We start from the raw sequence: 13,814 nt of genomic DNA, 5'->3' as shown, positions 1-13,814 counted from the left end.
CTCTCCTTCGTAGGGTTGACTGTAGTATGGTTGCAGTTGCCTTTTCTCTTGACCAAGGGATTTCTCATTTTCCACTGGAGCATGTGGATTGCATTTCTCGATCGCACTTAGCAAGGCCTTTTCCAGTTTATCGATCCTATCTTCCACCTTCTTGTCTTCTTGATCCATCACTGCATTAGCTGATCCTCTCCTCAATATGCTTCGCGGGTTATCATAGGCCTTCTTCGCCTCAATCAATCTCCCCAGCGTTTCCCTGGCTTCACTTGCTTTGTTCTTAGTAAAATTTCCCCCGCTCGAGGAGTTCATCAAGTCCTTTGATTCAGGGTTTGCACCTTCATAGAACAAATAGTAAGTCTCCGCTTCTATCATCCTGTGGTTTGGACAAGCATCCAGCAGCCCCTTGAAGCGGGACCAATAAGAACTTAGGGACTCATCGTATTCTTGTTTGCACTCCTGAATCTCCTTCTTCAAGGCATTCGTCTTATTAGATGGAAAGAAGTAATCCAAAAATTCCAGTTTAAAATCCTTCCACGTGTTGATCGAGTCCGGTGGAAGCCTCAGCAGCCAAGTGTTCGCCTCCCCTTTGAGAGCAAACGGAATTGCTCGAAGACGGTAGTCCTCTTCTGTTGCCTCGTTGGGTCGCTTCTGAATGCTGCATAGTTTACTGAACTCGTTCAGAAATTCATAAGGGCATTCATTCCTACGCCCAGAGAAAGTAGGTAGAACTCCAAGCACATTTGTCTTGATGTCGATCGACCTCCGTCGTGGATTCGAGACTATAGCATGAGCGGGTTCACCGTCAAGATGTGCGGTGAGTGACCCTATTTCCGGATCGGGGTCTAGTAGATGAGCCATATCTGGGTCCTTCTCCTCCTCGGTCTCGGAATGCTCTAGTTCGGTTGATGTCCTTGGATTCTCCTCTGTCGATGAATTCCACTCCTTTTCACTTTCTGACTCGAACGGGAATGGATCTTCCGTTCTCAATCCTGATCTAGTAGTGATGGTAGATGTAGATTCCTTGATTCGCCACTCGTACTGGCCACTCCCTGATCCAGATGAACTTGCCCAACTTCCAGATTGGAAGCCCGCTTTCATAAACTGTCAGGGAGAAAGAAAATAACAAAAATTAGAATATTTACACCAAATCCTTAATAACAGCAAACGCCATCCATCCCCGGCAACGGCGCCACTTGAAGCTCATACATTTACACACACACTTGGGAAAAATTCTGGGGATAATCGTGATAGGGGGTACTTTCTAAAGATCTCGAGTTTGGTAACACCGTCCTAGTGAGGGCGAAGATACAATTGTTTTAATTTCAGCCGTTTTTGCTAGTTTCCACCGTCGAACTTCACTTTTGGGAGTCAACTTTGATGTTGATGATGTTTAACTGCTTATCGCTCATGGATCTGAGTTTAGCTGTTTAATTTCAAGTTATTTTGCTTAGATCTCTCTGCTGTTAGCGTAATTCTTAAATTGCTATGTCGATCTCTGCTTATTTCGTTATTGAGGTGTTTGATGTGGAATTTGGTGACAGATCTGTGGTTGATTGAGTGTTCGGAGCTTAAATTTGTAAATCTGACGTGATGGAGAATTTCTTCTATTTGGAGTCCGTGTCGGACGCTTGGATCCGGAGTGGATTCAGGTCTGAAGTTGGTTTTGGCGTGTGAAAGAAACAGTAGTTGATAGACTTGTTTTATTTCCTTTGTTTTCTATTTCACTTCATCTAGGTATGCAGATCTGTTAAGTTCTTCGTTATTTATGCATAGATTTGATTTCAAGTTAGTAGCCCTGTTTTTGATTTGCTTATGTGTTTTCTCAAGAAGTTTTATGCGAATTTGGTTGTAGAAGACGATGTCACTGTCAGTTAGTACGAGAGTTAGTTATTCTGCCACTTTCCAGTCGTACTCTGCTTTTTCTTAGATGTGGTCCCACCGTAGAATTATCTCCTAGGTCTAGCTGTTAGGTTAAGTTTCTTTCTAATATTCCCAAGTCAAGTTAATTTTAATTTTCCTCAACCCAAGAAAATGCGTGGCAGCAGCCAACACCAAAAATACTCCCAAATCCTTGATTACGAGTCTTACGCATCCTTCTCTGTGGGATCGATCCCTACTTCCCTATACTAGGTTTAGTAAAGTGGTTGAGGGTTTTTGAAGCGGGGAAGTACTTGTGTGTCCGACGACCGGGATTCCGCACAACCTACGAGTTCCTAGACCAAGTGATCTAGTAGACTTGCTGGATCTGGGGAACCTGCCTTATTTGAATATCGCAACACTGCACACATAAGTGTGCAGTGTAGTGTGTGTGCAGTGTAGTGACAGTACAAGTGTAGTGTGTGTGCAGTGTTGCGATATTCAAATAAGGCAGGTTCCCCAGATCCAGCAAGTCCACTAGATCACTTGGTCTAGGAACTCGTAGGTTGTGTAGAATCCCGGTCGTCGGACACACAAGTACTTCCCCGCTTCAAAAACCCTCAACCACTTTACTAAACCTAGTATAGGGAAGTAGGGATCGATCCCACAGAGAAGGATGCGTAAGACTCGTAATCAAGGATTTGGGAGTATTTTTGGTGTTGGCTGCTGCCACGCATTTTCTTGGGTTGAGGAAAATTAAAATTAACTTGACTTGGGAATATTAGAAAGAAACTTAACCTAACAGCTAGACCTAGGAGATAATTCTACGGTGGGACCACATCTAAGAAAAAGCAGAGTACGACTGGAAAGTGGCAGAATAACTAACTCTCGTACTAACTGACAGTGACATCGTCTTCTACAACCAAATTCGCATAAAACTTCTTGAGAAAACACATAAGCAAATAAAAAACAGGGCTACTAACTTGAAATCAAATCTATGCATAACTAACGAAGAACTTAACAGATCTGCATACCTAGACGAAGTTGAATAGAAAACAAAGGAAATAAAACAAGTCTATCAACTACTGTTTCTTTCACACGCCAAAACCAACTTCAGACGCTAAATCCACTCCGGATCCAAGCGTCCGACACGGACTCCAAACAGAAGAAATTCTCCATCATGTCAGATTTACAAATGGAAGCTCCGAACACTCAATCAACCACAGATCTGTCACCAAATTCCACATCAAACACCTCAATAACGAAATAAGCAGAGATCGACATAACAATTTAAGAATTACGCTAACAGCAGAGAGATCTAAGCAAAATAACTTGAAATTAAACAGCTAAACTCAGATCCATGAGCGATAAGCAGTTAAACATCATCAACATCAAAGTCGACTCCCAAAAGTGAAGTTCGACGGTGGAAACTAGCAAAAACAGCTGAAATTAAAACAATTGTATCTTCGCCCTCACTAGGACGGTGTTACCAAACTCGAGATCTTAGAAAGTACCCCCCCTATCACGATTATCCCCAGAATTTTTCCCAAGTGTGTGTGTAAATGTATGAGCTAAGAAGAGTAAAAACTATCCCCCATTGCGCTGCATGCTCCTCTCTATTTATAGGCGTTTTAGTGGGTCCAGCGAGGTATTGATAATGACTTTGTTTCCCTCAGCTGTAGACTCCCTTTATCACGCCAATTTCCTCGTAATTCCTGCTCATTTCGTTCCATTCTCCTGCTAGACCATCTCCTCCATAACTTCCTCGATCTAGCCATTTTCTTCACACACCTGGCTTAGGAAACGTGTTAGACCCAGCAAATTATAACATTACTTTGCACATACCGATGCATGAAATTAGCCTTATCAATACGCAACTCTCTTCTGGGCACTGATCAAAACCAAATGATTTAACAGTTTTATCGAAGCACATGTTCCATGCTCTGGATGCTTACTTGAGTCCATAAATGGATCTTTTAAGCTTCCACACCATGTGCTCCTTGCCCTTAATTTCATAGCCCTCGGGTTGTTTCATGTAAATGGTTTCCTCAAGACTACCATGCAAGAAGGCGGTCTTGACATCCATTTGCCAAACTTCCCAGTCCATGTAGGCTGCGATGGATAGGAGAATCCTAATTGATTTAAGCATAGCGACGGGTGAGAAGGTCTCATCATAATCGATGCCTTCTCTTTGGGTATAACCCTTCGCCACTAATCTAGCTTTGAACAATTTAACCTTCCCATCCGGACCTCGTTTACGCTTGAATACCCACTTACTCCCAATGGCAATGCAGCCTTCGGGTAGGTTTTCAAGGTCGTAAACGTCCTTATCCTCCATTGATTGTAATTCGGAATCCATTGCCTCAATCCAATTGAGACTATCCAAATCATTTATTGCTTCTTTGTAGTTCCAGGGGTCAGGTTCCAGATGTCCGGAAACTGAGTCTGAAGACTCTCCCAGACCAATCCACCTTTCCGGTTCTTTTGAAACCCTCCCACTACGACGAGGCTCTACAATCGTAGGAGTAGAAGAAGTTGTATTACATGGTGCAATATTTTCTTGTGGAGTTTTCTCGTGTAATTGGAATGTCATCATCTCTCATTTCTTCAAGAGTGATTACACTTCTGGGTTTTTGATTCTTAATATACTCCTCTTCCAAGAACTTTGCATTTGTGCTTACAAATACTTTGTTGTCTTGAGGACTATAGAATTCATAGCCTTTTGTCCCTTTGGCATATCCCAACAACAAACATACCTCTGTGCGAGAGTCCAATTTACTTGGATCTTTAAGTAGCACATGCGCCGGACAACCCCATATCTTGAGATGTTCTAGGTTGGGCTTACGCCCAGTCCACAACTCATGAGGTGTTTTGGGCGCTGATTTTGTAGGTAAGTTATTGTGGGTATAACACGTTGTTTCTAGCGCAAACCCCCAAAGGAATTTTGGCAACTGAGCATAACACATCATTGATCGAACCATTTCAAGAAATGTTCGATTTCTCCTTTCCGCAACTCCATTTTGTTGAGGAGTGCCAGGTGCAGTCAGTTGGGATTCAATCCCAGCTTCCGCTAAGTAGCCCAAAAATTCATCACTAAGATACTCGCCTCCTCGATCAGATCGTAAGGCTTTCATAGTCTTACTATGACGCGTTTCTGCAAATGCCTTGAATAGTTTGAATTTTTCAAAAGATTCTGATTTGCGTTGCATCAAATAGACTTGGGCTAGTCTTGAATAATCATCAATAAAGGTGATGAAATACACATAGCCTCCCCTAGTTTGAATTTGGAATGGACCACACACATCCGAGTGAATGAGATCTAGTACTTTCTTGGCTCTATTTCCTTTGATCTTAAAGGATCTTTTGGTCATCTTGCCTTCCAAGCAGGATTCGCAAGTTGGAAAAGGGTCTAAGCTTAGTCCCTCAATTGAGCCAAGGCTCGCCAACTTTTGGATCCTTCTCGGATTGGCATGCCCAAGCCTTAGATGCCATAAGTACATATCATTCATATCATGTGGTGAAGTCTTTCTCTTGCGAGAAACAGATATGTTATTCGACTCAACAACTTGATGCGTAGAGCGTATAGTATACAAGTTATTATCCATGATACCTTGACAGATAAAATAATCCATCTCTCCTTATAATGCAAGCATCATTGAAAGAAATAGAATATCCGTCAAAAACCAGTTTAGAAACAGAAATCAAGTTCCTTCTAAACGAAGGTATCAATAGAACATTGTTTAATACCAAAACTCTACTACTAGAAAAGCGAATATAAACAGCTCCCAGTGCAATCGCTCCCACTCTAGTAGCATCCCCCAGATGGACAATGATCTCCCCTTCACTTAGTTTCCTTGAATCCTGCAACAAAGCGGGATCGAAACATACATGATCAGTTGCTCCCGTATCTACTACCCATTGATGGGTAGAAACAGTTGCTAAGTAAGTTTCAAGAACATGAGCTTGGTGTTTACCTTGACCATTTGGACCTTTACCCTTCTTGGGGCAATCAGGCTTCCAATGTCCCTTTTCACCACACTTGAAACACTTTCCAGTTTTTCTTGCTTTAACCTTCTTCTTGCCCTTCCTTGCCTTCAATCCCTTGGCAGCCTGCTCCGCCTTGCCATCCTTCCTAGGTCTAGTGACTTTGGAACTGGAGGCGCGGTCAACCAACATGGCTTGCTTGGCTTGGGCATAAATGCCTTCAGCGTTTTGAAGCTCAGTTAGAAGCTCAGCCAAGTTAAGGTCTTGCTTAGTTATCTCATAGTTGACTTTAAACTCTTGAAAGCTTGCCGGAAGACTTTGGAGTATTATGTCCACCTGAGAATCTGGATCAATCGATCCTCCCAAGACCTCAATTTGATTGAGATGGCGCATCATTTCAAGGACATGGTCCCTGACTGGCGTGCCCTCCTTCATCGTCTTATTCATGAGACTCCTAATCGCTAGAGATCTAGCAGATCGACTTTGAGTCCCAAAAAGAGATCTAAGGTTCTCCATGATCTCATAAGCGGATTCATAGGAATGATGCTGATGTTGAAGCACATTTGACATAGAAGCCAAAATATAGCACTTCGCCATCTCATTGGCCTTAATCCACATATTGTACACGGCCTTATCTTCCGCAGAAGCATTATCAGCAGGTTTTGCAGGGCAATCGGTTTCAAGCACAAACTTATAATCATCAGCGATAAGGACAATGTCCAAATTACGTTTCCAGTCTACATAGTTAGGCCCCTCGAGTTTGTTTTCTTTCAAGATCACAGATAATGGATTGAGCGACATAATTGATATTGACTGAGAAAAATAAAAGCTATCCATCACACAACCATACATGATAAAGGAATGTAAAAACCATAAAACATTCGAAAATCACATATGCTAATAAAACGCTAAATAAACAAGCACCAAAATGATGTCATGGATTATTTAGATTTTAAAAAAACTTTCTTGGTCACAATACCGACAGATAGTCCAGAGACCATAAGAATGGCATGGCTGCCTAATATTGCCTAAGCTAGTACCATAATTCTAGTCCTCAAGAATCTTATCTTGCTTTGAATACTCCTCTAAAGAAAGGTCGCACGCCACTCAACAAGATTCTAAGACCATGGTTAACATCTTTTAAATAATGCTCATTTCGTGATAATATCGCTCCCACTGGACTCAATATTCCTTCAGAAACATGCCTTTCATTTAAAAGAACCATTTTAGTTATTCAAATCTTATGAAATCTGTAAATATTACTAATAACATAACTCCTCTAAAGAAAGGTCGAAATGTTATATAATTTACTTCACATTTGAATACCATTTATGGAGACCATATACAACATGACTGTTCGTAATTATCGCTTAGTCATTTTTTGTTAAAATGGTTTTCATTTGATTATCATGCAAGCAAATAATTATTTAACTTACATAAGATGTAAATCACATAGGCAAATAAATTTGCACACTTTGTCACATCACACATAACCAAATAAATCATTTGATTTTAAACCACTAAGTGTCTAAAACCAAATAATTAAAATAAATCACAATTTATCCTTTCAATGAACCATGGTACTCCGGATAAAAAGGATTAAATAAAACATATACCCCATTTGAATAAAACAAATATCTAGGGTATAAAAATTAGGTCAAGACCACACATTGGGCCTTGCCTATTAAACGGGCCATCTAAAACCCTAATTAGGGTTTTGCCCTAAAAAAATAAAAGCAACTAGCCGCCGCCGCCTTCTAGAGATCCGCGCCGCCGTCATCTTCATCGGGCTGCCTCCGCGCCAAGCAAGCTCCGGGAACCGCAGCCGCCGCTGCTGCCGCCAGCCACCACGCCGCCGCCTCGATCTGCGTGCGGCTGAAAACCCTAGGGGTTCCAGCCGCCGCCAAAGCTGCCTGCACGGCCGCCGCCCGCCCCTGCCCAGCCGCAGCCAACGCCGCCAGCCTGGAGCCGCCGCTGCCTTGTAAAGCAGCCGCTGCCGACGCCTCGCCTCCTGCCGCCGCCGCCATTTACCGCCGACCAGATCTGCGTGCGGCCGAGCCCGCTAGGGTTTCGGCCGCCGCCTAGGCCTTCTCCTCGTCGGCTTCGTCTTCGTCTTGTTTTTCTCCATCGTATTACATTTCTTTGTATTCTAACTATTACATTTGTTTACAAAAGAAATATACAAGGGAAAAACAAAACCTAATCTACCACGGTCAACCCCCGTGGGTTTACAATAAAACGAAGAACAACAAGATTCAACAATCACGCAATATTGCAAGCATGAAAACAATCATCCATCACATTTTTCAAACATGTAGATCTACACAAGTGGAAGACAATAAACATAAATCAAGAATAAACTATCATAGATCTACAATATTCTTAAGAATATTCTTATAGATCTAGAATATTCCATTTAACAACTATATAAAATAGATCTAGAATATGCTCTATAGATCTTGGAGTACTCTTTTGTAGGTCAAGACATTCTTCATCAATCTTGAATAAAATTCATAGATCTAGAATGATCTTTAGCCGATCTAGAGTATTCACTTATAGATCTAGAATATTCACTTATGGTCTCTGGACTATCTGTCGACATTGTGGCCAGTAAAAATAATGAATTTCTTGCATGAACAAGACTCGGCTTCCTCGTAGAAGAATGTTTGTGCTTGATTTTTGTGGATGTAAAATTGATGAATTGTTTTGTGGTTATTTGCAATTCTTTGAAATTTTACATGTTTATATTATTGGTATTTATTCTCAGCTTGAACGAAAGATGTTTACTACTTGGGAAGTTTATAGTGCGATCCTTAAATCGAAGGAACGCGATTCTGATTCTTATTTGGATTGGAAAAGGAGACTTGACATTGATCAGTTGGCTAGTGATTTGAGGTTGGTCCTCACTAAGGATCGCCCCTCTGCTTATTACATATCAAACAAGGAAAAGGATGCTTGTGATCAATGGGATACCGCGAGCGGTCATGTCAAGAAGTTTTTGTTGGCCTCGGTCGGCAATGCTCTTGGCAAGGTTGACAAGCCCGACAGGTCATTGATTGAAGAACCTAAATGGTTTGATGAAATGTCCACCAAGTGTCTCATGAGATCGGTGGTGAACATTTTGAGGAGAACGGTCTTGAAGGAGAACCAAAACATTAACGACTATGTCGTGGAAATGGTTGATGGTTTTGATAGGCTCGAGGAGTTAGGTGGAAAAATAGGCCCAGAAACCCAACAACTCATGATTCTCGACGGACTTCCAAAGAGCTATGAGAAAGTAAAGAAAGAGATAATGGACAATCTTTGGCCAACATCTCTTCTAGTACTCTCTAGCAAGCTCATTGAGGCACAAGTCCAGATAAGGAAGATGGAGGGCGGGATGGTCAATAACTCCACTGACCTAAGACGCAAGTCTGACATGGCAGAGAGTTCGAGCCAACCCAATGTGATTAGGAGGAAAACATGATCTTGATCTAGCTATGACATTTATGTTTTGAACAATGAAAGTCTTATTTTGCTTTATTTACATTGTTGAATTTTAAGAGTTTTTGATATTGTTTGGTTTTGATATCATATGGATTATTGATATGGAATTTTATTCCTAGTTTATCAATTTTGTTTTTGGATTATCGATGTCATTTTATAATGCTTGCATTATTAGATAAATGAAGTTTTGATTATCCAATTATTTATGACATCAAATGTAACATGGTTAATATCAAAATGTTTACTTGTAATTAAATTTGTTGATTCAATTATTATGAAGTTTTCTTCTAGAAATATTGATTATTAAGTTTCTTTAATCCTTAAGTCTTTTGAACCATTATTTTGTTGAAGAGTCAATAGAACATTAATGTTCAACATGGATTCAATACAAAATAAAATGATCTTATGATCGCGTTTGTTCAAATAAAGGTGTAAGAAAAATAATCACAATAATTGATTACAAGACAAGTAAATTAAATTCAACTAGAAACAAGATAAGTATTTATTATAAATACTAGAAATTCTTGTATAGTAAATATAGTGTGCACATTAAATTTATTTTAATGTTCCAAGCCTAGAGTTGACTACTTGATTAGTTATTATTTTATTTATTTTGTTGTGAAAGTGATAATTAAAATAGTGGGAGCTTTTCTTAATGAATGATTAAATTCTAAGTGTTTAATAAGAGCTTCATAGCTCGTTTTATTAAACTAGGATGAATTTAACTCCAAGCACTATTTAAATTGTTTTAATAGCCTTAAAGAATATTGAGACTAGTATTTTTCTACTTTTAAAAGTGGGAGCTAAATTTTGTCTCATAGAATATTCATAAATGGAATTAAGGTAATGTTTGATAGAGTAAAAAAGGGTTCACACCCTAGAATGAAAGAAGTGATGAATTGCACACTTTCTAAGACTCTAATAACATTAAAAGACATTTCCAAGTTAGCTATTAAAATTAGAATTACTTTTGGATTTCCAAAGAAAGTATTTCTAAAGATCACAACAAATGGTTAAATAAATGAACTCTTGGAATTTATGACTATAAAACAAAGAATGCAATCATTCGGTTTTATTTTGTCATAAGGACTAATTTCCAATTAGTCATTGTGATGAGGTAATTATGTTCATGCATAAATTTACATCACAAGTTATATAGCAAGGATAATACCAAGATTGGTATAATATAATTAAAGTTTTTGGAATCATATTCGACATGATTAAAAACTTTATATTTGCTATAAGTATTCTACTTTAATTAGTAGAAATTCAGAAGGATCAAAATAGTGGATTTTGATGGAGGAATATGTATAAGTGCGCTTGAGAAAGGCACATAAAATTATTCCACTGGATCAAAGGGCCTAGAAATATTTTGATCAAATAATCGTGCTCCTTAGCAAAAATTAAGGTTATAAATTACAAGTATATTTTCGTTTTATGTACTCTAGCAAACTATGTTGGTAGATTCTTTTTAAAGAATTATAGTTTTGAGTACATAGTGGCCAAAGCCTGCTTTGAGTATAAGTGGGAGAAAATGTGTTCTGAATGTGTAGCACAAGGCCAATAAAGCGGTTGGTATACTCGAAAGCATTCTTTGAGTATAAGTGGGAGATTGTTGGGGTTTGTATACTAAAAGATGCTTCGAGCGTACATGCCTTTGTACAGTCAGCTTGTGCATGTATACGAGAAACGCCACATCCACTTGTTTACCTATTTATGAGAATAAATAATATAATATAAATGGTTTATTATTGAAATATGATAAACAAGTCTAAGGCTTTTTACTAAGAAGGTCAAGTAGGGAAATTCGATGAATCTCCTCATGAGTTTTCCAGTAGGGGACTTGGCCAGATCTAGTAAGAAGAAAAACGTATTCACAACCTAGATAGGCTTTGGCTACCTATTGGAACGGTTGCGGTGTTTGTGATAATTCTCTCTTACCTAAGAAGAGATTAGTAACACCGGTGTGGTAAAGCACTGAAAGGATCTAATCCGAAATGTATTCTTTATTGCTATCTACTGAAAGAATATATTTCAAGAAAGTTTAGTATTTTCTAGTCTATGATATTAATATCAATATTGTTTATTCAATCAAACGCCACTTTGACTTATCAATATGTGAGAGTTTGTACGTAACTCAAGTTCATGATATCTTGGGTGGTAGTAATTGAATAACATGAAGGTATTGGAATATTATTTCATAGAATTCGCGTGCCCAGTGTGGTATGATTAAATCCCTAAAAGGGTGATCCCCAATGAGGTGTTTGAAAGAGGAATTTATTATTCAGAAATCTGCGCAGTTGGAATTTATTCCACGAATAATAAATAAAGTTTCAAACTAGAAAAACTCTTTGGAGAATTAATTTAATTCTAGTCACATAGCAGACAAAAGAATTAAATTGATGGATCAAGATAATCTTAAACGCGGGAAATATTATAAAATAAAATGGACCCAAGTTATTTGTAATTTGGTGATTTAAGTGGGAGTGCAATATTATTCTTTAGTGGAATAAAATAATATTCCATTGATAATATATTAAATCATGGGTCATTTGATTTAATTAGTAATTTATCTAATGGGTGAGCCCAACACTTAAGTCATTCCATGGATCCCCAACCTAGCCCAACAAGTCCATTATAAATAGTGATGAGATGTGGAAACCCTAGCACACCATTCATTCACAACACTCCTCCCTAAACCCTAGAAGCCTTCGACGGCTCTCTCTCTCTCTCCTTGCCTCGGTTTTCGTGCCTTGGCATGTGGGAGAATTAGGGTTTTGTTTTGTTCTTGTTCTATCCTAATTCATAGGATTAGATCAAGACAATATCGAGTTTGTGATTGGGTTTCTCTAGATCTCATCAAGACTATTATTGATTATCTAAGATCCGCCCACACGGATGGAGAATCAAGGACTAGGGAATAGGTTGGAAGATTCACGGTCGATAAACCAAGGATCTCCGGGTGGTGCATCTAGCAACTTCGATCCTATGATGGATCAAGATGAGGTAACAATCGAATCTACATCGAATATGCATGATTATGTGTTTATTTGTTGTTATATCTATAGATCTATGAATATTTCATGAAATTGGAGTTGAATGCATAATCACCTAAATAGATCCGTTCTAGGACCTGTTTGGTTTCCGTGTCTTCCGCTGCGGTAGTCCCAACAGGCAATCCAACTTAAATTTTAAATTTAAGTTGGCTCAAGTCCTTTTCCTTTATTTCTTTTTTTTTCAATTGTTTCAACTTTAAAATATACAAATACAATTATATAATTGTATTTGTATATACTCTAATCGGTGAAGAAGACTTCTCTATAAGACTAAATCCGGGAGACTTTTGACAATTCTACCATGATTGTTGATGATTAAATTAAACTCAACAATTAAGGTTGAATTGATAAAGGTATCCTCAATTTAATTATCTAGAAACATCTCATTCGCCAACTAAGAGTATATATATATAGGGGTGCGTTAGGCTCCTTTGCACCCTAAGTGTCCTATTTCCTTCTTAATCTCAGCCCTTGGATCCTTGAATTGGATGGTTGTGATCAATGCATTATTAGTCTATAATGTTGCATTATTAGCCGCTGTGCATTATTAGAATGAAAATGTGCATTAATAGTCTATAATGTTGCATTATTAGCCGTTGTGCATTATTAGAATGAAAATGTGCATTATTAAATGACACATGGCATTAATCTAACCGTCAGATGACAAAATCGTGGGGCTAGGATTAAGAAGGAAAAAGGACAAAAGATATGAAAATGATTTGAATTGTTCTTTACTTCAAGTTTTTTTATTTAAATTGTTATACAGGCTAACAAGCATGTATTATGTATATTTACATTCATCATTCATTTAGTAATTATTATTGTTTAAGTCTTTTGACTCTTTTGTAATTTCAATTTTCAACATTTGTATTTGTAATATCGACATATCGTTCAAATTTGTATCAATAAAATTTCAATTGTCCAATGTCATCCACTTGACCACTTCTACTCCATTTGTCAATTGTCATTCTCGTTTTATTTTATTCAATAGTACAAGACTACAAGGTGTAATTTGTAATTAGTACTATAAATGAATAAATTAAAAAAAAAACGAAAATTGAACCGGCGGTCCAACCGGGAACCGGCCCGGAACCGGCTGAAAACCGTCGGGTCTTGAACCGCCTGTGAACCGTGTTTGTCCGGTTCAAGAACCGGAACTGCCGGAAGGTATGACGGGGCGGTTCAGGTTCGTCATTTTTTCGAACCTGAACCGCCGGTTCTGAACCAAGAACCGCCGGTTCTTGAACCATGGTGACCTCTATGCACAATTGGTTCTTGAACCGTGATGAAAATAGTGTTAGTGATTGTTGGGTCCATATTATTAAGAGTGAACTACATAAATAGTACAAGATCTTTACTTTCGCACATAAATAGTACATGATCTTTATTTCATATCGTTTTTTATACCCGTGACAAAAATAACCCTAGTTACCA

General features: G+C 38.6%; 2 protein-coding genes across 2 annotated transcripts; one reads left to right on the top strand and one right to left on the bottom strand.

Moving 5' to 3' along the window:
* Positions 1 to 3,720: 3,720 nt before the first annotated feature.
* Positions 3,721 to 6,639, bottom strand: LOC148927261 (uncharacterized). Its single transcript, XM_089056542.1, has 4 exons — positions 5,947 to 6,639; positions 5,829 to 5,880; positions 3,945 to 4,365; positions 3,721 to 3,745 (listed from the first exon to the last, which is right to left on the bottom strand). The coding sequence occupies exons 1-4, from the start codon at positions 6,637 to 6,639 to the stop codon at positions 3,721 to 3,723; spliced, it is 1,191 nt and encodes a 396-aa protein (XP_088912668.1).
* Positions 6,640 to 8,617: 1,978 nt separating this feature from the next.
* LOC148927260 (uncharacterized) lies at positions 8,618 to 9,304 on the top strand. Its single transcript, XM_089056541.1, has one exon. The coding sequence runs from the start codon at positions 8,618 to 8,620 to the stop codon at positions 9,302 to 9,304; it is 687 nt and encodes a 228-aa protein (XP_088912667.1).
* Positions 9,305 to 13,814: the final 4,510 nt, after the last annotated feature.

The sequence above is a fragment of the Salvia hispanica genome, chromosome 4 (assembly GCF_029641045.1).
Source record: "Salvia hispanica isolate PSC_SH4W2 chromosome 4, Shi_PSC_v1, whole genome shotgun sequence".
NCBI lineage: Eukaryota > Viridiplantae > Streptophyta > Magnoliopsida > Lamiales > Lamiaceae > Salvia > Salvia hispanica.
The sequence above is the reverse complement of the archived record's forward strand: the minus strand, read 5'-3'. Positions and strand labels throughout refer to the sequence as shown.